The sequence below is a fragment of the Parasteatoda tepidariorum genome, chromosome 7, assembly GCF_043381705.1.
Source record: "Parasteatoda tepidariorum isolate YZ-2023 chromosome 7, CAS_Ptep_4.0, whole genome shotgun sequence".
NCBI lineage: Eukaryota > Metazoa > Arthropoda > Arachnida > Araneae > Theridiidae > Parasteatoda > Parasteatoda tepidariorum.
In genome coordinates, this window is record NC_092210.1 from 92,199,653 (window position 1) to 92,226,419 (window position 26,767).

The 26,767-nt window shown below is 30.4% G+C and overlaps 2 protein-coding genes across 2 annotated transcripts in view; one reads left to right on the forward strand and one right to left on the reverse strand.

The window, feature by feature from the left end:
- Positions 1-7,543: 7,543 nt before the first annotated feature.
- LOC122268362 (Mitochondrial rRNA methyltransferase 2) lies at positions 7,544-11,557 on the forward strand. Its single transcript, XM_071183840.1, has 2 exons — positions 7,544-7,790; positions 11,124-11,557. The coding sequence occupies exons 1-2, from the start codon at positions 7,544-7,546 to the stop codon at positions 11,555-11,557; spliced, it is 681 nt and encodes a 226-aa protein (XP_071039941.1).
- A 6,629-nt stretch (positions 11,558-18,186) lies between these two features.
- Positions 18,187-26,767, reverse strand: part of LOC107443915 (V-type proton ATPase subunit Vha55) — a 51,365-nt gene continuing 42,784 nt past the window's right edge. Inside the window, exons 13-15 of the mRNA XM_043047554.2 lie at positions 25,943-26,072; positions 23,793-23,988; positions 18,187-19,022 (exon numbers count right to left, since the gene is read on the reverse strand). Of these exons, the coding sequence (XP_042903488.1) occupies positions 23,822-23,988; positions 25,943-26,072 (297 nt within the window). The 3' untranslated portion in view covers positions 18,187-19,022; positions 23,793-23,821. The remainder of the gene's footprint in view (positions 19,023-23,792; positions 23,989-25,942; positions 26,073-26,767) is intronic.

Below are 26,767 nucleotides of genomic sequence, written 5' to 3' on the forward strand. Positions count from 1 at the left end.
ATGTATGTATTTTAGTAAAAGGATTTTGATGAAAATTAAATGGGAATTATTAAGGAAATTTTCTAAAATTAAAAATATTTTAATTGGAATGTATCAAAAAGTTAGCAAAGAGAGTAATAATTATTAAAATTTTGTTCTTGCCGAAATCGTCGTGAGTTTAACATCAGAAAGGACAAAGAAATTTTTTTCAGTTATTTATTTTCGTATTTATCGTGAATGTATTCATGAAATGGTTAAATGTTGTATGCTTTATTTTAATTCCCCCCCCCCTTCTCTCTCTCTCTCTCTCACACACACACACACACACAGCTCTTTCTCCAGGATGTCATCTATAGAAAACAAATATAGGACAACAATTTCGAACCACTAAATCATTTCTCAGTTCTTTCCATAAATTGTGATTTAACGAAGGATTTACAATGTGATGAGCAAATAAAGGAATTTGCAGGACAAAGATGCAGAAAGGTTGCTTTATAATTTATATAACATAACTACACATAACCTGTCGATTTGTTTTACAATAATGTTGTACAGTTGCTGTTGGTATGCACAAATAAAAGTTAAAAAAAATTATTTTATTGTCCTATTTTTTTCTATATACTTATCTACATCACTGTAGAAAACAAAATGGCTATTAGGGCCCCTAAGTAGTTTCAGCCCAGGGCCCCACAAATTCATGATCCGCCCATGATTGTGCAAAAGCTTAGAAACTGCAATCTAAATATTTAAGCATTGAATTTTTCTTCTTAAAAGAGTGTTTATACCATGTTATCGAAAGCGAAACTTATGTTGATGATTATCAAGATTTGAATTATATATATTTAGTACTTTCTAAAGAGCTTATCCAAAGCTCTATAATATATGTGTATTACTTTGAAGAAAAATAAGATAGTAAATTGCAAACGCTCATCCGAGCTTTATTTTGTTTTTATTGCGCAGTTACATTTTACACGATTAAAATTTGTTTACGTATTTCTGAATATAAGTGCATTATTTTAATTATAAAAAGTACATAAGTATTTGGGTGATTCTCACGAAGCATGACGATTCGGACCAAAAAATTTCTTCAAATTTGAAGTCTTCAAAATAATCTGAAATTGTTTTGTATACTTCTTTAGCTACACTTAATTAATATCTTATAGACAACAGTGTAGTTTATTGACATTTGCTCGAGAAAAAAAATAAAATAGAAATTCACCAAATCTTGAATGCCAGGAAAATGACATATTACCTTAGAAGTTTAAATAAACAGTCATTTTAAGTTAATAGTTAGTAACTCAACTTAAGCCTTTATGTTAGATGGACCATAAATTGCTTAAATTAATTCTTTTTATCCACTGTAGGAAGTATCAAAATTTTTTTTTGTTGCTGATATGTACAGAATAAAATTATGCATAATAATCAATCATTAGATAAATAAATAACTTTGATTACATCCAGGCATATTACAATCATACATAAACTTGATATTATGTTAATATTTGCTTTCCCTCTTTACAGTATTAGCAGTTAAAAAAAATTTCTGGTAACACTTCAATGTCCTGGCATTCATAAGCCAGGAAAATGACAGCCAGGATAATGACAAATTCGCTATCTTATAGCATATAACTTTACTTTAATTTAATATTTTGGCCGAAGACGTTCATATTCTGCAGAAAACAATAGTATTTCGTAAAATAACTCAGATAAATCTATGTAGTTTTTGTTTTTAACGATTTCAAGAAGCCAGGAAAATGTCAGCATAAAAACCTACTCTTCTTAAAAAAAATTTTGAAATAGATTTTGAGCCAGAAATTTGGTTCTTTATTCATGCAGCAAGACATGTTCAGATAGGAGGGTATCTAATCAATCTATTAACATAACACTAAATAAAAGTAGCCAGGAAAATAACAGATTTTCATGGGACAAACAAATTATTCACAGTTTTCAGTTTTAGTAAACAATACCCTCTGCGTACATTCCATTCCAGAAATGCTTACATAGGATAAGATAAAAAAATTAGATTTTGAAAAATTTATGGGAAGTTTTGAAGCTAGTTATTATTGGAAATATTATTTGGGACATGCCAGGAAAATGACATTTTGATATTCAATTAAATTTTTTAAGTATACAAAATAGTCAATGCTAGTGTAAAGTCATTTTAAATTAATAATTTTTAAAAAAATATTTTTAATAAATTAATAAAAAATATTTGTAATAAATTAAATAACAATTTTTTTTAAAAAAAAAAGCTCTTTTAGTATTATAGTAGTATTAGATTTTGGAGCAAGGGACAGTGAATTTCATGTTTCGTGAGAATCACCCATTTACGAATTCACCCCGAATTCTATAATTTTTGTTAAGTAAGGTAACAACTGATTTTTTGTTTGTTTTTTTGTTTCATAAAAGTGATAAAAGCAAATATTTAGTTTCGAAAAATATTTTTATATTTATTGAATATTTATTAAAGATTGCGACGTAAAGTTAGAAAGTTTCACTTTCTATCGCCTACGCATTAATTCTTAAGAAGTATATAAATTCATGGATAAATGAGAACAGTGGCGTACGCAAGGGAGGGGCTTACGGGTCTAAACACCCCCCTTGAGCTCAGACAAAATGGAAAAAATAAAAATTTTAGTAGAAATTTATGGGCTAATTTTTAAGACTATATATTTTTATTTGCCTTATGCCTACTTTTTTTTTCCTCACGGTATTTCTCAGAATACTGAGAAAACATTTACTATGATAGGGTTGTACTTTTGAAACCAAATTCACGTGATAGTGGAGTTACTACTTGTATATAGTGTAAATAATTTTCTTTTATCTTCAATTGTTTCTATTACTATGTATCAAATTGCGATTTTATTGTTATGTATAACCCAGACTTGAATTTTGATTTTCAACTGTTGTACATTATGAGATTTAACTTACTGTTAACGCAGCACCCCCTTCCCGTCCACCAATTTATTTTCCTATTGCGATAAAAGAGTAGATATTCAACACTGGATAGGTACTCTGATAAAACTTGAATAGTTAGCTAGTGGAGTTAGTTAGTCAGACTACGAGTTATCTCTGCCGCTTGTCGCTAAATCTGTTTTGTTTTGTCTTAACAAAAAGTTCATTCAATCACCGAACCCGTCGTCGCCACTATTTCGACTAGTGAAGAAATCAGTAACAATACCTTAGGACAGGGATGGCGAACCAATGGCACGCGTGCCATTTATGGCACCCGACACAATATTTTGGGCACGCCACCGATCACATTTGTTATTACACTATGAAGCATATGTAACAATTAAATTAAAATTCGCAAAAAGCATACAAAATAATAAACAATTATTAATAAAAAAATTTACAATTAATGCTAAAAAAGCAATTAATAACCATAAAAAACAAGCTAACAATAAATAACTAGCATAAAAAAATTAACAGTCCTGCTTAAACTAACATCTTAACTAGAAGACAAATAATCTATGTTATTTGTCTTCTAATCTGCAACAACAGAAGTCACACTGATGTTTCTTTAAGTTGAATAACGCGTATAACTGAGACATTGCAAATTTTTTTTCTTCCAATGTAAATAGAGAGTTTTGAGTTGATAGTGTTTAGTACTATTATATTCCCAATAATCACGAAGTCAAAATTATTTGACGGCACGTCTATGACCTCATTAAACAATTTTTTTAGAAAGAAATGGCACTTTGGTGTATAAAGGTTCGCCACCCCTGCCTTAGGAGATACTGTGCTCGTTGAAGTTATTCATTCCAACTCGAAACTTTGAGTTCGTAGCATAGCGGACATTTCTGTGCCAAAATATGTAGTGCCGGTTCCTGTCCTGTAGACAAAGCTGCAAGCTGATCCGTAAGCTAGAAGTCCCGCCAGTCAATGTAAGCCGTAAGCTGATCCCTGTGCACGACGAGGAAGCAGTGGGGATTTCCCGGAGGGAGAGCGGGGTGGAGAACGAACGAAAACAGACAGAGATGGACTCCAAAGAGGAGTTATGGTCGAAAAGACGAACTCATTTATTATTTTTTGTTATTTAATCGTTAATTGTAAATCGTCCGTCCTTATGTAAATTTAATCTTCAATATATATGTTTTTGTATAAGAACAGTGCCTATTTATTCTAAGACGACCACTCATGCCGTCCCCATATATATATATATATATATATATATATATACACTGGTTATCATAAATTAAGGAAAAATCACAAAAATAGCGATAACTCTTTCAAAAGTAAGCCAAACCGTGCAAAATTTGCATATGTTGTCCACTAAGAGTAGCTGAGTAAAATTGCAATATGCAAATTAGTGGCGCTGCACTCGGCTTACGTCATCTGCCTGGAGCATAAAAGTCCAAGTTTGAGAGAAAGCACACAAATTTTACTGTGATTGCGACATTGAAAATCTGAGATAGCCAATTCGTAATAATGACCTCTAGGCATCATTTGCCTGAAGAACTACGATGGAGAGCCATCGGGAGACTAGAGGCAGGGCAGAGTCAATCAGAAGTGGCCAGATGGCTAAATGTGAGTCCATCTGTGGTTCATAGACTTTGGAGGCAATTTCAAACCACAGATTCGGCATCTAGGAGGTTCAGTCAAGGACGGCCAACTGTTACGACCAGTGCCGATGACCGATATTTGACATTAAGTGCACGCAGGAATAGAACCGCTACTCCGACACATCTTAGATCCTCTCTTGCTGCAGCCACCGGAAGGTTGGTGTCAACGTCAACTGTGCGCAGAAGGCTCCACGAAGGTGGTCTGTATGCGAGACGACCAGCCATTTGCGTGCCGCTCACATCACGCCATAGGAGAGACCGTTTGCAGTGGGCCCGACAACATGTCCACTGGACGTCAGATCAATGGAGGCCTGTTCTCTTTACGGATGAGTCCAGGTTTAGTCTAGAAAGTGACAGTAGACGTTATTTGATATGGAGAGAACCTGGGACCCGTTATCATCCATCAAACATCCGTGAAAGAGATGCATACGGAAGAGGCAGTGTCTGTGTTTGGGGAGGCATATCCTTAGGAGGGCGCACATACCTCCATGTCTTTCCAAGGGGAACCGTGAATGCTCAGGTTTATCGAGACAACATCCTTGATGCTTATGTGCGCCCATATGCCGGGGCAATTGGTGATTGCTTCCTGTTACAGGACGATAATGCAAGACCACACAGAGCTCGCATTGTTGATGATTATCTTCAACAGGAAACAATTACTCGCATGGAGTGGCCAGCTCGATCCCCGGACTTGAATCCTATCGAGCACGTTTGGGATGCTCTAGGGAGGCGTGTATCTGCCATCAATCCGCCCCCTCAGACCCTTGCCACGCTTGCAACTGCTTTACAAGAGCAATGGCTCTCACTTCCTATTGAACTGATAGACCGCATAATTGAAAGCATCACACATCGCTGTTTGTGCTGTATTGCTTCTAGAGGCAATCATATTCCATATTAAAGGTACTTTTTCTATTGCAAACCGATACTTCCAATTTGTTTATTTTATACATGTGCTAATTTCTATACTACTATTAATGTCTGATAATTTCTTTTTATGTTGTTTAATACCTTACTATGTGTTGTATATTGTGGGTAAGTTTCATAAAATTCCATGTGTAATTTCTTGAGTTATCGCGATTTTTGTGAATTTTCCTTAATTTATGATAACCAGTGTATAAAAAATTCTAGGAACACAAGTGATTAAAATTTTCAAAATGAGGAATCACATAGGGGCAGAGATTGACAAAAGCATGAAACTAAAGCACAAAAAAAAAACATTTTAAGAGAAAATTGCAACGCACAGAAAAGCTTCCGATAAAACATGGAAGGACTTCCATTTTGAACTCGGAGGTTATTTTGAAGGATGGTTATCAGAATCCAATGCTCAGGACTTCAAAAGTTTAAAAAACTTGATGCTTTTGGATCAAATGAAAAAACGAGTTCCTCGAGAAGCAAGAGATCATTTTATGGACGTGTGGTCTACCGGGCTCACACCTGACGATTTGATTGATAAAATGGATGCATTTGACAATTTGCGAAGAAGCAAAAAAGAAATACAGATGGGTAACACAGATACTCATAAGAAATATTCGCCCAATAGAATTGATCAGCATCCTACAAGATATTTTATTGCAAAAGGCTACAGAATGAGTACAAATATGATCTTCCAGAGTTTCAAACCATAATAAAAGATATTCCAGAACACCTGCTCAAAATGTTCTTCATCATGTTGATAAAAACCAAAGACGAGATAAACTTGAAGAAGACCCTTTAAGTTGCTACGGTTGTGTGGAGCTGTCGGTGTTATTAAATCAAAATGTCCTACCTGCTCAAAGCCCAAAAGAGAAGTATCTGCAAATAATGTTAATTTGTATGTATTTCAATCATCACCACCCTGTTTCTTAAAAATCTTTGGAACATATGCTGCTGTCTGTGCTGACACTGGGGCATCTCATTCAATTGCTGGAGAGAAGTTATATCATCGATTACGAGAAGTGAAATTTAGATCCAAGATCATATCTTTGGTACTTGCTGATGGAACAAAGAACAACGTAGATGCTTTGACTACTGTTGTCGACTTTAACGTAGAAGGCAAAGTGGTACCAACAGAACTAATTGTTTTGCCTGAAGCCGAAGGAAATAAAACGCTTTTAGGCGTAGACTTTCTCCAAGCTGCGGGAATCGTTTTGAATGTGCCTAATGGTACATGGTATTTCCATGAAAATCCACGTATGCAATATACTTTCTATGAAGTTCCTCCTAAGAATGCAGAATATACATCCAGTACTAACTCTGAGAAAATGAATGAAGAATTATTCAATCAAGTTAAAGTTCTTGGAATATCATCTACTATGACGCTTCGAAGTGATGAAGGTAAAGAACTTACAGAACAGCGAAGGAAGCAACTAAATTCCTTGTTGGAAAAATTTGAAAAATGCTTTCAATCAAGGGGAGATCCCACCCCTTTTATAGCTCACAAAATAAATATAGGCAACCATCTCCCTGTTGCTTTACGCCTTATAGGATGTCACCTACTAACAAAAAACTTTTAAGACTTTTAAAAGAAGGAATAATTGAAGAGGCCCAAAACAAAATGGAACAATGCGTTTATGTATTGATTATAGACAGCTTAACTCTATTACAGTTCCAGACTCCTACCCATTACCAAGAATAGACGATTTATTGCACGAAGCTAAACCCTTTATGTCGACGATTGACCTGAAATCTGGTTACTACCAAATTCAAGATAAAATTGCTGTCCGTTTGGAACTTATCGTTTCAAACGTATGTCCTTTGGACTTGGAAATGCCCCTGCAACATTTCGAAGATTGATCGACCGTTCCCGTAATGGTCTGGAAGACATTCTAACTCTCGCGGACAGTATAATTATTTTGTCCGAGACTTTTGAGAACTCATACGTTTCAAACTTCGCGCCAATCGACAAAAATGTTGCTTTGCATCTACTGGAGTGAAATATTTAGGGTTTTGAATAACCCTAAAAGGAATAGAAGTTGATCCTGAAAAAATGGCCTCTATCCAGAGCATTCCACCTCCGAAAAATGTTAAAGAGATCCAATCCTTTCTTCAAACATGTTCCTGGTTTAGAAGATACATTCAAAATTTTGCTGAGGTTTCACGACCCCTCAGTGACCTCACAAAAAAGAAGGCTCAATGGAATTGGGGATTTCAACAGCAGACGGCATTCGAAACACTTAAAAAATGTCTTAAAACAAGCTAATGGTACAAAGCCGTACATTGTCCGAACTGATGCCAGTAACTATGCTGTAGGAGCTGTTTTACTTCAAGGCAATGGATCCGACGAACACCCTATGCGAGTCGACTACTTTCTCAGGCTGAACGCCTGACAACTGAAAGAGAAGCGGTTGTATGGGCTCTCAAAAAATTTCGTGGAAGGATCAGAAATTATCGTGGCCACCAACCTTTGAAATGGCTATTTAGTGTTAAACCTCCAACCGGTAGACTTGCTCGATGGATACTAGAAATACAATCTTATAATATCCAGTACACCCCAGGAAATGTCTCTTGAGTCGCCCAGTCTGTGAGCACCAAGAAAAAACGTGTCCAAATTGATTTTTCAGGCAGAGGCACAATTGAACGATGCAGAATTAAAAAAAGATTGCTTTGAAAGCAAAGAAAAGGAATTGCGTGACCAGTTATAGTCACAAGGTGTATTATATCGTTACGCTCCTAAGAATTAGTTGTTCCTTTACATGAAAGAATATCACCTACCGCTGGTGATTTATATTTTCATTTAATCTTGCCAGAAAATCAATATACCCTCAGTCTCAATAGTGTATTTTCTTAATACTTTAGTAAAAAAAAACGTTTAAATAAAATAAATTAATTTTGCAATAAGTAATAATTTAAACGCTTGTAGTAAGATTAATAAATGTAATATTTTTATCCTCATGATTATAAACATGTGTCTAAATCATTTTCATAAGCAGAGTTGGGCTGATTTTTTTACAAATCCGATTTATCGACATGATTATTTTGAATGCAGAATTTATTGAAAAGTTATTTAGTTAAGTCAGATTACAAATTCCCTCTACGACCCAGCTCTTATTTGATTTTTGCATTTATAAACTTTAAGAAAAGCTTTTTATTTTTTTAAAACAATTTTACAGCTAATTTTGCTGGATATGAAGATTTAATTGATTACATCAATTAAATCTTGTTCCTTGAACAAATATCGATAAACTACACTACTGTCTGTAAGATATTAAAAAATGTAACTAAATAAATATACAAAAAAAAAAATTGATTATTTTGAAGACTGTAAATTTGAAAAAAAAAAAATAATTTCTGATTGTCATGTTTTCAAAGAATCACCCATATAACTGTCTAATATTAACATTTCAAGTTACCTATGCTTACATATACATCAAATGCCTTTAGTCTGAATCTATTATCTGCAACTGGATGACAATATTATTAGACTTGTTTTATTTTTAGTGGGATGATAAGTGGTTAGGAAGAATTTTTAAATAAAAAAGAAAGCTTAATGAACGTTTTATGAGCACTTATGTAAGGAAAATATTGCTAAATCTATGTAAATTATAGGAATAATTGGAAGATATGGTGTATTATCTGACTATTTCAAAACCAACACACCTCCCGTTAATCATATGGTACCAAAGAATATGTATTCTTTGCCTCCCACCATGACGAAAGTGCTACAGCGGATGTTAGCAATAAAGCCCTGACGTTGGAATTTATGATTGATAATAGATTACACTAAAAGTTCAATGTAGATTGTTTAAAATTAAATTTATAATTATTATATAAGATTACAAATTAGATGAGCTAAAATATAATCATTAAGATGTATAACCAGAGTATCATGTCAAAATTGCTGATTTAAATAAATTACAAGTTGCATTTTTTTTTTAGTAATAAGAAATTCTATTTTCGAATTATTTGTAAACATAGCATAATTTCTCTTATTGTTTATTATACTTTGCTTAGTTCAATCCTCTCTTTATAAACTATTTAAATTAAATCCCCCTCCCTCTCTCTATATATTTTTAAATTGAAAATAATACAGAGATGATTGTGCTCCGGAAAAAATCCGGGTTTCCAGATTTTTCGCTAATTGCGATCCGGAAATCCACAGTCCAGAAGTTTACAGAAATCATCGATCACATTTATGTATAAAAATTCTTGTATATTTTATTTAAAAATATTAGAATTAATACTTGGCATCTCTTTCATTAGTAAATATTTTTTCTGGTAGAATAATAAATGTGATTAGAGATAAAAGTAAACTAAATACATAATTTAAATTATGCTGCATATAATTTAAGTAGACTTTCACGTTGTGAAAATATCAATGTCTGACTATTATATTCATGTTGTGAAAATATCTGACTACACATTCTTTGTATTCCAATTTCATATAAATTTACCCAGGTTGCCACTCTACAAGCAAAACCTGGAAAGTACAGGAAAATTTAAAATCACCTAAAATAACAAAGAAAATTCACAGAATTTTGAGTTTTTCTTTAGAAAATAGAGGGAATTTTGTATCTTATTTTCATCTTTTAAAAAATGGTAACCGCTCAAAGTGCAGGATATTCAAGGATGATGCTTCAACTATATTAAACTTTACTATAGCGATATTTGTTTTTAAGCTGTTCCTTATTTCAGTAATTAAAACTAGTACAGTTAGCCCAATACAACTCATACAAGAGTTTCAGTGATTGCATTTATCCTCTTAACATATTATGTATAATATGTACATTTTAGATTTTCAAATTCATGACTAATTCCAAGAATTTTTCCTGACTTAACGAATTTACTCCGACAAAAACACAACAATAAATTTAAAAAAAAAAACATTATAATAACATCAATTGAAATGATAGGTATAAACAAAACTGTTATACTCTGCATCTTCATATTTATAGATTTCAAATTTAAAGAACAGAGTGAAGAAAGAGTTGAAGCCATAAAGTAGCTTAAAAAAATACAAAAGCAGATAATTTCTGCAGAAATATATTCTAAAGATACTTTTCTTGTTCATCGGAAAGGAAAGAAATACTTCTGATTTTTCTGTTCTCATTTCGAAATGGAAAGGAAAAAAAAAATCGCCAATGACTGGCTTGCTTCAGTTAGAACTTTAAATTGATAAAATAAAAAATAACAAAAATTCTGAAATCACAGAATAGAGTTTAAAAGATAATTCGCTTTAGAAATGATGTTTTTTCTTTCATTTTTTGAAAGAACACCATCATTTTTGAAGAACAGGGTGAAAACATTTTATATTTTATTGGACTGTGAGTGGGGTTTTTGTTACAAATTCAGATATTCGGAACACCATGAAATCGGAGGGTAAATTCCATTTTAAAAATTAGATTTTTCGGCAACCTAAATCTATGACTTTCCATGATTTTTTTTAAAAAAAAAATAGTTAAAATCATGACAAATTTCATTCAATAACGAAGTTTATGATTTCTCATGACTTCCAGGTGCGCAGATACTCTGTGTACTATATATATATTTCTCAACACTTTTCAACTGGGTAAATGTATCAAGATTTTATTAAGTAAAGTTTTAAAAATGATAGAATATAAAGTAAAAATTCTTTTCAAATAATTAATGAATATTCTTTTTCAGATTTGGAAGAAGAGGAAAAGCAAGGAATTGTGATATCTGTCGATCTTCAACACATTATGCCGATTAAAGGTGCCATCATCATTTCAGAATCAAATTTCACAGAACCTTCCGTACAACAAAAGATAAGTGAACTTCTTCCGGGTGGTAAAGCAGACGTGATACTCAGTGACATGGCACCTAAGGCAAGTGGCATGTCGCACATTGACTCTGTCGAAATATTGAAATTAGTGTATAGTGCCTTGAGTTTTGCAGTATTAACACTGAAAAAAAGAGGAGTATTTTTATGTAAAGTGTGGGACTCTAACGAAGTCGAAACTTTGTATAGTAATTTGCAAAATTTATTCACGACTGTAAAGCGTATAAAACCAAAAGCAAGTCGCTCTGATTCATCTGAACTGTTTATACTAGCAAAAGGTTTTAAAGGGATAAAATAATTTTCTGCAACTCTGTCTGGAATTACCACGTGCCATATGCGACATTAGGCAGGGTGACAGATTCTATTATGTGTAGCCACATCAGGATGCGTAATGTTTTTAAAAAGTGCTTTTTTCATTGGATGTTTTTAAAAGGTGCTTAATTTTTCCTTTTTCAAAATGAGATTTTTCCTTGTTGATTTTCGCTAGGAATTATGCAAAAAGACGCAGTTCACATTGTTCTATTCAACGTTTTCACAATTAATTAATTCATCCCCAATCTATTTCGGCGTATTGTCAGTCTGTAGCGTATGAAAACGCCATTCGTTTTACATGGTTCAAAACTTCATGATTTTTGACACAATTGTCAAAAACAATGCCAATAGTTTTTTTTTTTCTTCTTTTGGCATGACAGTTGAAACAAGATAAAACCGCCAATTGTTAAAAATTTTCCAACCCTGCCCAGTTAATATATATTTTTAAAGTGCTTAAAAATATTTTTTGAGTCCTTGAAAAGTGCTTATTTTTTGATGAATAATTTGGCTACGCACCCTGTACATATATTAATAAATATTTGATAGTTTTTATACCATTTGCTTTAACTTATTAAAGGAAAATAATATATTAGGAAAAGATTTATAACTTTTGAATCTGCACAGTTCATTGAACAAAAGTTTATTCCTTTAAATACGAATAAATATGCTTAATACTGATAAATTATGTTTCTGCATAAAGATAAATAATGCAATATTTAAAATAATAATAAACTTTTTTTATAAAACAAAATCTTGTCTTCAGTTTGTTTCTTGTTCAAAACTCAACCTTTTTATTTTTCACTATATTTTTTTTAAAAATTTGAAACATAATTTGAATAAAAGGGTTTTGGACGGTTTAAACCGTGGATTAATCTATTCTGTCCTAAACCTTGCCAACGGTACTAGGCTTAGCAAAAGTCCAGATAGTTCTGAATATATTTTTTATTTATGAATATAGTTTTTACTTATAAATAATTTATAATTTTAGTAAAAATTATACGTTAATTAATTTATAGAATTTAAAAGTCATAAATATGACAAGGATGTTAATGACCTAAAAATTCATAAAAAAAAAAAAAAGGCCTTTAAAAATTAGAAGCTTTTATTAATCATTAAAAATGACTTTTAAGTTTTCCAAAACATTTTTTTTATCGTTTTAATTGTAAACCTAGCAATTTTACCTTTGTGCCAGTTGGGTCCCATATATTCCTGCACCATATTGATATGTCTAGATTTTTTAATATTAATCCTTTAGAGAACCTGTATTGGCTGAATTCTATGTAGGTCCGATACTGGCTGTAAAATATCGTGTGAATTGGACAATTCTATATAGGGAAAATAACGGCCATTATTGAGCCAAGATTTGTACAATGAGGGTTCATCTAGAGAATACTTGTGTAAAAAAAATTAGGTTTAATAAATATACAATTTATGAATTAATACTTGATAAATATTTAGTTTCCAAGAAGTATCGTTTTTAAAAAGTGCTTAATTTTTTCCTTTACCATGTTGAGTTTCGCTAAGACACTCGTTTTCACAATTCATTCAACCCCCCCTATCTATTGTTGTATAGCGTGTGAAAAAGCCATTCGTTTTACATGATTTTCGTCTATGCCAAAAGTTTTGACATGACGGTTAAAACAATTGTCGAAAACTTTCCTACCCTGCATAATTATGATATTTTTTTAGTGATTAAAATTATTTTTTGAGTGTGCTTATTTTTTGTTAATATTCTTAAAATTGAAAGATTGCTATTGTATGAAGGCAAGAGAAACTATTTGACATCACCTATAGTTATTGAGGGATATTTAAAACAACAAGATTCAGCGCAAAATTAACATTATGAAGAAAAAAATAAATTCAAAAATATTTCTTTTTAAAAGGAAAAATTTAAAATAGAATTATTAAAAAGGAAAAGAATCGACAAAACTCAGGGATTTCAGACTTTTTTTTTTTTTTATCAAAAACGTTTTTTTTAATTAATATTCCGGTTTTTTTTCTGAAAATTCAGCCGTTGAAATAATTCGATTTGATATATCGAAAGCTGCCAATAACCCTTCCGCACTTAATTTAGTTTCTATAGAATCATTTTTACCCTCTGCATTTTAATATCAAACATCGATTTTCGTATTTACCCGATTCTCGCGATATCGTTCATTGCAATTCTTCTTTACGAGATCCAATATCGCGATTTGTATACAGACGTTTTTAAAATTCTATGTAACGATTCATGAGAGTTTATCCAAAGTCGTGATTCGTTTTTGCAGTTGTAATATCCAACTTCTATTTTCGTATTTACTTGATTTAAAAATTAGGCTTTGGATACGTATTAACGCCATTTAGAAATTATGTATCGTAATTTGTATTTACGCGATCTGAAAGTTACGCATCATGATTTGTATTTTCACATTTTTGAAATTTAATGTCGAGTTTCATTCACTTACTTATTTCAATATCGTGATTTATATTCACGCGATTTTAAAATCCGTTATCGCGCGATTCTTGTAAAAAGCAAGTTTTTGTTTTGAATTAGTTACTATAAATGTGGCAGTTTTTCTATCGGCGATTATTGCTATATTACAACATTAGCCAAAACTGGATAAGAATATGTTACTGATATTTTTGCTATAAATCACGTAAGATGTACTCGTGTGAAAATTCAGCTTTTTTGCCTTTTGACCAATCTCATACCTGAAAACTACTGAAAAAGAAAAACCCATTAATACTGGTCATTAGCCAAGGCTGCATAGGAAAATGTCATCCTAGTGCTGATAATAAATTTAGTTTTTAAAATATTTTTGTTATGATGTAGATCAACAGTAAGGGAGAGTGGGGTGGAACCGTATACCTCTGGATTAAACCTTATTAACTGTGTGGCAGAATTTTTTTTCTAACTATCTGCGACAAAACTATCCACTAATATCTTTTAATAATAACAAACATATGTGGTGTTAATAATTTAAAATAACAAAAGCGCTGTGTTTACTACAAAAAAAAAAAAACTATATAATTTTTTTAATTGAACATGTAATAATTTTCTATTCTAATATTGTGGGTGATATTCTCACATTTTGTTGGGGGAAAAACTCACTAATTATTTCCTTCGTCGCAGTTTGTAAATAATCTGAATCACAGTAAAGAAATAATTAAAAATCATAAAATCCGCGTATAGTAATAATTTCTCAGAAAAAGATCGACAACGAAATCACGTGAATCGGATTCCTCAAATGTGTGTTCGTTTTGAGAAAAGGGTGTTGTAATAAATAATATTGTATAAAAAAAATATCGGATTTAAAAACTAAGTAGATCAATAGCAATAACCAAAAAATCGATAGAATCATTGCCTAAATTTTTAAGTGCACGATTCGAATTTTCCATATTGCTTGAAATATACCGGGATATTTAAAAACCACGTGAAAATCAATATCAATAACTGCCAAAAATACAACCGAAACATTACATTGATTTACCATATTATCGGCGTAAATTGGGCTCGCCAAAAAGTGATAATTTAAATGGATGATTCAAACTTTACGTGTAAATTTCTGCAGAAAAGAAAATTTTCTTTATTAAAGAAAAATCTTTCTGCAAGAACGTTCTGCGACAATGTCACCCTGTCGTTGCAATTTTGCCACGGGGGCTTACAAGTTATACACCACTGTTACTGGATTTATGTGTAGTGTGTTGTAGTGATTGGCTCACCGCCAGAGGGCGAGTTAATCACTAACCCAATTAAAGAGAAGGGTATATAGATGAAGAGGCTCGTAGGCTGGTCTTTCCTCGATAAGAGAATATTTCTATAATTCTGTATTTTGGTCGCTGAGGGTCCTTATATGCTCATAATTGTTTTGTTTTAAATATTAATAAATATTATTTTATTGCTGTTACATTGGTGGATATATTTCAAAAGCAATAATGCACATGACACGTGTGTTTGGTCTTTTAAATAAAATAATGATAAGAATTGCCAAAATATTTAAAAATAATTAAAGTCCCTTTGAAGCATCACATAACAGAGGGAATAAGTGAAGATTTAATTTTCACCCTGAAAAAAGCTTTTTCAAGTTTATTTGTTAGTTAAATAAGGTAAATTCAATAAATATTTTAATAGATACGTTTGTAACAAAAAATCTTTCTTCTTCATAAAGTCTCATCATCAACGGCTCGGCAGCCCAAGGTGGGCCTTGGCTTTCTCAAGAAGCTTCTTCCTGCTAGTGTTTTCCAGCTTTTAAGACCAAAAGGTCTTTTTCTATGCCATCTCACATTCGGCCTGCCTTTTTTTCGTGTGCCAACTGGTCTGGCATTGAAAACTCTCTTTTTGTGGTACGGTCTTCGTCCATTCTGATAACGTGGCCTGCCCATTTTATTCTTAGTCGTTTAATAAAGTTAATAATGTCAGGTTAATTATATAAAGAGTGATAAATCTCTAGACTTCTAAGCCACACAACATTTTTTTCTAAAAAATACTTGTCAATACCTTTTCTCTTAAAGGTACCCAACATAGCCTCATCCGTACAAGACAGGTTTCACAAGCATATGTTAAAATTGATCTTAGAAGAGTAATGAAACTTCTATGAATTACAGTAGATTTATTAAAACATTTATTGGCTATAGTAATTCTTCTTTATATTGTTCCTCTTGTTGTTTGCAGAACTCAAGTAAACGACATTGTCAACTACCTCTCAAATTTATATTCTTTCATTTCTAAAGGGGTGTTATTGAAGCTTGTTTTAGTGCAGGGCAAATATTTAGTTTCGTTTATTCATAAAATCTCATAGATAAAAGATTTTCATGCAGATGCTTACCTAACATGAATCAGATGTGATTCGAATCTAGCATTAACTTAATATTATTTGCCATTAAAACTAACTATCATAAATGAAAATCAATTTATTTTAAAGAAAATAAAAAAAGATTTGGATTGGAAGTTTTTTTTTTCCTTGTAAAGCTTAAAACTAATTTTCATATTAGTCAACGTAAATATATTCAGAACAGCAGTTTCTTAATAAAAATACCATAATAAAAAGCAAAAAAAAAAATTACTTCATGTTATAATAATCACTGTTTACATTAAGAGAGTAAAAGCGTCTTAATTACAGAAAGCTTGGCTTTAAAAACAGAATGTGCAATTGGTGTATAGGTCATATATAAACAAGCAGCATATAAACTATGTCATTTAAGCACATTAGCTTCATAGACTCCATCTTTTCACAAAAGATTTTTCTAATTTTGTTTGCTTTCTTACAATTCAAAAGGGAATTTTCATTTTTGTGTAAGTTAGTGGATTAGAAAAAACTCTGACAAGGCGATGCAATTATTGCACCTTTTCTACCAACCAGTGATTAGCAAAATTTTATGCTATTAATAAAAAATGATTTTAAATATTACAGCTATCTTAAAAGCTCTTCAATTTTTTTTCAGCATTTGATCGACGCTTACTTTTTTTGCTAAGAAACTATGTATATTTATTCCATATTATTAAGTATTTAAATTTAATTTTGTATAGTGAGCAAATTTATTTTCATCTGGTACATCCCCAAAATGACAATTTCTAAGTCCATCATTTCAAATACAATTATAATTTCAGGTGGTTATTTTAAAGTATCTCATTCATTCCTTTATTTATTAGAATCAATTTCTAAGTGCTTTTTAAAATTGTATTGTTTCAATTACGTTATTATTATGAATTTAACTACTCACTTTTTACAGCACTTGACTCATGACAATCATCATAAATCTGTTTTCTGATCACTTTTTCAGCTATTTCCACGAGGAATTTTCATATTCCAATATTTTTAGATGAATCTGATAACAAGATTTGACAGAACTTTTTAGTTCTTAAAATAGCCACCAGTTTGTGAAAATAAACCACTTTTTTTTTGTAAAAATAAATTATAATATCACTTTTTCAGTTATTTCTACAAAAAAATTTTCTAATTCCAATATTTTTAGATGATAACAAGGCTAGACAGAACTTTTTAGTTCTTAAAATAGCCATCTTTTAATATAAATAGCCACCAGTTTTTGAAAATAAACCACCTTTTTTTCTTTGTAAAAACATAAACTATAGTTGCCTTGATTTCAGTAGCAAATCTCCAGTAGAGGCCCCAATACACAGTCACATTATTCGACGCACTGTAAGATTCTATGTAAAATCTTAATTATAAGGTGATACTAAGCAACTGAAATCGGTTTGCACTTGTTTACGTTAGTGTATCAGTTGGTTAAATTAGATGAGTTGATACATTAGACCATATATTTTATAAATATAGAATATTTATTATATAGGGTATTATATTGTAATAATTGGACTAAATGATTAGATACACTATAGTCTTTTAATATGTTTTGCACTAGGCAATACTTTTATAAACAAGACATGGGTTTTATTCGCAGATTTTTTTTATATATTTGTGTTTAGGTATTGCATTAACCAATTGAAACAAACAGTCGCATAAAAACAATAAAGCTGTATAGAGTATCACCTGATAATTAAGATTTTAAATAGAATCTTATAGTGCCTCTAATAATTTGGCTAAGCATATATAGATAATTATTTAGCTTAATTACATGTAATGCAAAGAATGTTGTTAAAAACAAGAACTAAGGAAAATATTTGTTTCAACAATTTATTACCATAAAACTCCAAAATCAAAAACATGAATAAGTTCATTTTTTTTCTTTCCTGGATTAAAGTACATTTGACACCAAATATTTTTTTTTCTTCCGGTTAAAACAGACATATCTTGAATAGTTCACTAACCACAATATATATATGTACAAAACTCAAGAAACAGCACAGGAAAAAGACAAAATGTTTGATGCAGCAAAAAAAAAGTCTATGTGTATAGTTAAGAACTTGATTTTTTGTTCAAGAGCACTTTTAGATGATAATTGGTTGTAAAATTATTTTCAAGTCCAGATTAAACAAACAATTAATATAAACTGAACGTGACATGAAAGTTCAGCAAAATAATTTATGTCTCAATTCACAGTAAGTTCAACAATAATTTATGTCTCAATTCACAATAAAGACTAGACTCAACACTTTTACAAAACTCTATATCCATATAGAGATCTGCACAAATGGTTTAACATACATATAATTTGAATAAACTACTAATGTGATACAATAGGAAAAATATGTAAAAATTGCGAAATAATTACTTACTATATAAAAACTCTATGACAAATGAAATTATTTGGAAAAAACTTGATAGCGAACAATGTTTCTTCGAAATGTACAGCGTATATATATTTTTATTTATTAATTTTTTTTAAACATGTACAAAATAATAAATACTATTGTTAATATTATCAGTTAAATAAGTCATTCTAACAAATCTTTTAATAAAAAAAAAAAAATATGAAAATGATATAATGACCAATCTTGCAGACACCATGAATCTTTGACATCTTACTATCTACTTTGGAATGATTTCCTGCAAAACCTAAAAGAAGTGAAAAAGTTTTTTTGTTTTGTAAAATTAAAGCAATGTGTATCAACAATTATCAAAATAAAAAAAAAAAATCAGTTTACCAATTGAGTGATTAAAATGAAAGATAATTAATGAGATAAAATAATACAGTAAAAATTGGCTACAACAATAGTTTAGGGACCAAATAAATATATTGTAGAAGAGGGATATATTATTATATAGAGGGCCTTTGCGACGCAATAAGATTTTTAAAAAATTTTAATGTTAAATATGTATTAATTATAAATCTATTTATATGTTATATAAAAATATAATTTGGAGAATGTTAATTATGGTTAAATATGAAATCAGTGACTTCTTAAGAGATAAGGGAGGCGATTCTAAAAATGGAACAGTCTTGGGGTGTACATCAAGGATGGGATATTGAAATCTGAATACGAAAGCCATTCACTGTGGTGAAAAGAAATAAGTTAAGTACATACAGGGTATCTGCTACCTTTTAGATTTTCAAATTCATGACTAATTTCAAGAATTTTTCATGACTTAACGAACTTAATATTTTCGCCAACAAAAATACAACAATAAATTTAAAAAAGCATTATAATGACATTAATTGAAATGATAGGTATAAACAAAACTGTTACACTCTGCATCTTCATGTTTATAGATTTTAAATTTAAAAAATAAAGTAAAGAAAGAGTTGAAGCAATAAAATAGCTGAAAAAAGTACAAAAACAAATAGTTATTTATTTTTTTCTGCAGAATTATATTCTAAAGATACTTTTTTTTGTTCATCGGAAAGAAAAGAAATACTCCTGATTTTTCTATTCTCATTTCCGAATGAAAAAAAAAATATGCCAATGACTGGCTGCTTCAGCTAGAATTTTAAATTGATGAAATAAAAAAAAAAATAATAATTATAATAATCCTGAAATCGCAGAAGCTTAAAAGATAATTTGCTCTAGAAAGGCCTTTCTTTCATTTTTTGAAAGAACACCAATAATTTTTAAAGAACGTGATAAAAACATTTTATATTGTAATAATATATGACTGTGAGTGGGGATTTCGTTACAAATTCAGATATTCGGAACACCATAAAATTGGAGGGGGTGGTTCCATTTTAAAAATAAAATTTTTGGACGACCTAAATCCATGACTTTCTAAGATTTTGTTCAATACCAAAATTCATGACTTTCCTGGTGCGCGGATACCTTGTACATAATCAGCAGTGAGTCTTCTCTTGTCAGAAAAGACCGGAAAAAATGGCAAAATATGATGAAATAAGATTTTCTATATTATTTGAAAAAAAAAAAAAAAAACTTTTTACAGGGTTAGAATATAGCAATATTGAGAGGACATTAATTCATATGTAAGTTCGTCGGGACCAGGAAACATTATTGCAATAGAGGGAGTCATTGTTGTATCGAATATTGTAATATCTTTGGACAAAAAGGCTTCAAAAAATCATGGGTAGTCAATAAAAAAATAAATAAATGAACTTACCAGTAGAGTGATTAAAATAAGAGACAATTATTAAACTATATAAGATAATAATCATGATATAATGTGCCCAGTGACATACAAGTTTCTTGCATTTAGGTCTTCAATGCAAGCCATTTTTGTCAACTAACCCTTAACTGTGACACTCAAGGTAACTAAATGCGAGAGTGAATTTTTACAAAGTTTTATTCATTTGATTTGTGTCTATAACAAAGAAAACTTGCTATTAAAATTTCAGGGTGGCCACTCAAATCAGATTTCAAATTTCCCTGATTTTTCCAGATAAAAATCTTAAAATTTCCAGGTTTTTGTTTCTTTTTTCTTATAAAGTATAGGATGTGTACAAGAAAAGTGTCTATATTATAAAATATTTTATTCAAAATTGTACTTTTTTAACATATCATACTTGAAAAAAATAATTTATTTTGACAATTTTCAAGATTTTTTATTTATTTTTTAATGTTTTGGTACAAAATTTTGAATCAAAAATCATATATTGACCAACAAAGGAGCCTTTTTTTAAAATTAAAATATGTTATAAGAGGTTAAAATGAAATAGAAAAAATTGCCATTAATGCAACAATTGTAACAATTTGTCGACAAACATTGCTGTTAGCGATTGTAAAAAAATGTGTGATTCGTTGGTTTGCTCAGAAAAAATAATTCACAGATTTCTTTGAATGGGAGTAGAAAAAGAAAAAGAGTGCGATATAAAATCTATTATCATAAAATTTAACCAACTAATTTTTGGAGAATTTTATAAAGTTAAAAATACAAAAACATTTTGTCAAAATCGAGAAAAAAAATAACCACCAAAGCATCGGAACAAACTTGAGCCATAAATGGATTCAGCCCAAAGACAGTATTTAAAAATAGAAGCTAATATCCTAAATCTTTTTCCACCTACACCAGAATCTTTCCTAAATTGCACAGTCCCATAGCGGTCAAAGGTTTCTGCATTCGTTTAGCAACAGTAGGAGAATTTTATGTGGCATTCTAGTTTAACAGCTGTAATGGAGCAAATTTTGATGCAAGCAAAGTATTGCTAAGTTGATGATATTTCAACTGTTTGGCGATACATTTCCGTTAAAAAAAAGTGGGTATAATGGATGAAATAATTTAAATTAAGAAAATTAGCAAATAATTTAAATTAGTGAAATTAAAAAAATTATCAAAGAAAAATTTCCAGCTTTTCTTTAAAATTCCCTGATTTTTCCAGGTTTTTATCCAAATTTCCCTGATATTTCCAGGTTTTTTCCAGTATAAAAAAATTCCCTGATAATTCCAGGTTTTCCAGGTGGGTGGCCACCCTGAATTTCTAATACTTTCTGACCTGACTAGCTAGAATGTGCCAGGCTGAAAGACAATACAAGTTTAAATCATTTCATGATGAATTTCAATCCCCATTTACTGTAAATTTGAGTTTGTCAGTAATTAAAATTCTGACCCTTTTAAATTTAGCTAGAGTACTTAATGAAATGAAATCTCTGATCTAGATGACTATGCAAGTTTTGTCTGCTGCATGCGGATATTATACAGGTTGTGTAGCCAAATCATTCAACAAAGAATAAGCACCTTCTAAGTACTTTTTAAGCACTATATACATTAACAAAATGCAAAATAATTTTCAAAGACTTTACTTGATCATGATAAAATAATTAGTTTCTGAGAAAGAACTCTTTAACTGATTACTATTAGCCACCATAAGAAGATCGAGAGATTTTTCGGTTTGATTTCAGAGGGTGGAAAATGAAGCTTGAAATGGAAAATGCTTGCAAAATGCAGCAGAGTTGCACATGAGAGTGCAATGATCTCACCAAATCCAGCTCACTATGCAGACTCGCAAGTATTTCTTCAAACATGTAAAATGATTGGCGCTTTCATATGCTATAGACTGATGGTGCAATAAAATAAATTGTGCTTGAAAGAATTGCGAAAATGTTGGATAGAACAATGTGAAAAGCATGCTTTTGCATAATGTGTGGCAAAAATTGAAATGCTAAAGAAAAAAATCTCATTTTTGAAAAAGAAAAATTAAGCACTTTTTAAAAATGCTATGCACCATGTTATATTAATAGGAATTTGTCATCAAATAAACCTATGACTGCTTTATAATTTGCTAGAACTCTACTATTTTAATTGTAGCTCTATGTTGGGTAACAATACAAGCTTCAAACATTTTCTAAAAACAGAATTTGTCGTCATTTTAACCAAAAATTGAGAGTGCAGTCAATCAAACTTTCGATTATTTTAAGGTTAGCCTGACTATGAAAATTGCATTTTTTTTTATTTAATGACATATAAATTTAATGACAATAATAAATTAAATTAATCAATGGTAATTATTACAAACATAATTTTGACCTCAACAGTAATCTTGATCACAATAATCAATCATTTGTAATAATCACAAGGGATCAAAATATATTATTAATTGTAACAGTGAATACATATTATTAAAATCAATTATGCTTGTTAATAAGCAATTTGCGTATTTTGCCATAACTTAGAAAGTTTTAAAGAAATTGAAACTTTTTGCACACAATTATAAAATTTGCGTCTCCAAGGATTATTTCAAGCGAAAATTAACTTATAGTAAATATTTATTATTATTTTATATAATAATAGTCAAAGAGTTTTGAATTGTAAGATATACAATATCTTACATCATTTTTAAGGATTTTAACACAACAGTATACAAAATTTGAATTTGAAATCGCTTGAATAGTTCCTGAAAAATCAAATTTTAAAATAGATGTAATTTTAAAATTCTATTTCTTAGGAACTATTAAAACAGATTTCATTCAAATTTTGTATTCTGCCATGTAAAATTACTTTCTTTAAAATGATGTAAAAAATTGTATACCTGAAAATCAAATTTTTTTTTTGACTTTTATTAATTAAAACAATAAATATTTACCTAAAGTTATTTTTCGCATGGTATAATCTTTAGATAAACAAACTTATATGTTGTGAGTTAGAAATATATAATATTTATATACAATATATAATATTTATGCACAAACAATGTAGACATGTATGTTTATACACAATGAATGCATACATTACATGAAATTACAATATATGTCTAGATTTGCGTACGCATGTATATACAATGTAACTGCTTTTGCTAGTACGAACATGCATTGTTTGTACTTTTGAACAATTTCCTGGAAAATCTCATGTCATGAAAAAGTTCAAAAAATTCTTCATATATAATCAATAATTACCTAAATAAAAAATTATACATGCATCTAAGAAAAATGAAACAAAAGAACTTACTAGTAGAGTGATTTACAACAAAGACACAACTAAGCTTTCTCTTTAGAATCAGCTGCTGCTCCATGGCGACTATCCCTGGGATAAAATTCTTCTAATGTGCTCTGTGGAATACGCTTTAATAATTCTTTTGGGAAGATTCGCAACAACTGCCACCCAATGTCTAACGAATCAAACACTGTTCGATTTTCATAGTTCCCTAGAGAAAATTAAAAAAACATTTAAACGGTGAGTTATTAACTCTAAAATTTATGCAATTTTTCTCTTAAATTTAAACAGAGTTTGTTGATTTGAATCACAATTAAAATAGTGATTTAAATTTTTAAAAAAATGACCTTAAAATAGCTGACTTAAGAAAAAAAATTAGTGGCTTATAACACATCGGCTGATAAGTTTCCGGTCTGACATACAGATGGCGCCCTAAATGCAGAATTGGTATTTTGTTTAGCAAGTCCTAACCTTCAAATAAAAGGAGTCAAAATTTTATAACAACCTGCCGATTGATTTTAAAAATACAGTGATTTTAATCGAACACCAATTTTTATTATTGAAACAATGGATAAAAAAGAATTTCGTGTTCTTATTAAACATTGTTATTTAATGGGAAAAAACACGGTAGAAACTAAAGCTTGGCTCGATAAGTGTTATCCGGGTTCTTCACCAGGAAAATCGACCATTATTGACTGGTTTGCTGATTTTAAGCGTGGTCGTACAAATGTTTAAGATGTGGTTAATCCGGAAAACATAATAAAATCCACAAAATTGTTATAGAAAACCGCAAAGTGAAGTTGCATGACATAGCTGATACTCTAAATATATCAAAAGAGCATTTGGGCTTTATTTTGCACGAACATTTGTTTATGAGAAAGCTGTTTTCGAAGTGGGTGCCGTGGGTGCTAACAGTTGACCAAAAACAACAACTAATTGATGATTACGAGAGCTGTTTGACGTTGTGTCAGACACCCCCTATTCACCAGATTTGGCTCATAGTGACTTCTACTTGCTTGCAGACTTGAAAGAAATCCTCGCGGGTAAGAGATTCAGCACGAATGAGGAAGTGATTGTCGAAACAAACGCCTATTTTGAGACCAAAGATGGTTCTCTTTTTAAGTAAGGTATAGAGATGTAGAGAGGCGATGGAGTGATTGTATATCTCTTAAAGAGACTATGTTGATGATTAAATTTGAATTTTACTAAAAAGTTGTGTTTACTTCATTAGACCGGGAATTTATCAGCCGATGTGTTATAGAAATAATTGTCAGCCTACCATAAAAGTAAGAAGAAAAAGAAACAAAACAAAAAAAAACGACAATTTTTTAATGTAATTTTAGTAACAATAAATTAACAAAATACAGAAATTTTTTGTGTAATGGGTAGGATTTAAACTACAATGTTACATTGAACATTGGTAGCTTAATTTGGTTTGTCAATTCCCCTGTGGCAGAACCATTGTGACACGGCAACATTGTAGCAGAACGTTATCAAATTCTTGCAGAAAGATTCTTTCTTTGGGAAATTAAAAAAAATTTGGTTTTCTTCTCTTTAGAAATTTTAATTTAATTTTTTTTATGCAGTTATTACTATTTATTTCCTCATAGCTTCTAAAATTCGATAATTTTAATACGATATTATTCATTACAACTGAATCTCGAAATGAAAACACGCCCCTTTTTGACGAGTCCGATTCGCCTAATTTCGCTGTCGATCTTCTTTTTTTTCTCTTTTTTTTTTGTAGCCCCGGATTTCATAATTTCTTTTAATGTGATGATGATTCACAAAATGCAAAAAGGAAATAATGAATGTGTTTCCCCCCTTCAAAATATGAGAATTTGAACAGAGTATTAGAATTTAAAAAAAAAATATTTTATTTAATCCCAAAAGTTTTTTCAACTTGATGCTTCTGTTACTTTAAATTAGTAACATGAATATTTTTTATTTTAAAATCATCGTGCAGAAAGATATTAGAGAGGTCACAAAGCTTGAAGAAATTCTGCCACAGGGGTTAATTCAACACTAGCGATAGAATTAAAAAACAACAATATTAAAGCTTATAACTTAACAAAAGTTCCTTCACAGTCTCTATATTTAGTCCTTTTGAAAGGAAATGTGAATTAAACAAAAACGATAAACTTGAGTATAAGAAAGAAGAATACCTTGTGATATGAAGCTTTTTTCATATTTGCTTAGGAAGTCAAGATATAAGAGATCTTCTGATGTCAATGCCTCTTCACCCACAACAGCTTTAATAGCCTGGACGTCCTTACCAATGGCATAACAAGCATACTATTTCACAAAATAAATAGAATTAACTATTGTTATATACAATAAAAAATAAAATTTTTCCTACATTGAAGAGTGCAAAAAAAAAACAGGCCAGGTTCTCGTTCTCTAGTTTACCTACAGATATCAATTTCAAAATGCTAAGAAAGATTTTTTTTTCTTTTTTCAAGATGATTCAGAAATACAAATTTTCAATAAAATTAAAATAATAATGCTTTTATTAAAAAGTAATTTCGTATTCATTTACTGACCAGAAAATATTTGTTACATTTTTAAGAATAAAAATGTGGAAAATTTGATTTTTTAAAAAAAAAATTGGGTTTAAAAAAAATTAATTTAAAAAAAAAATAATTGGGTAGCACTTAACAAAAAACAATTGGAGGGAGGGGTATTGAATTTTTTCAAAGACTGATTTCAGCCTCCAGGACTGAAGAGTGGCACCCATGAATAATGTAAGATATTTTTAAACATAAGTTTAACAAAGGCTGTTGGTGTCATTTACAAAAGCTGCAAAGCTTCATCGTACTCTTCTGCAATATCTCCGCGAACATTTTTATGATACTTTAATTTTTTTTATATTTAAATGCATTTAAAAAAATTCAATTTTTTCAAACGAAAAATTTGTGCAGTGATGGCTCAGGAGATAGAGCCTTTCACTGAGGTGAACCAGGTTCGAATCCCAGCGATGGCTATTCTCT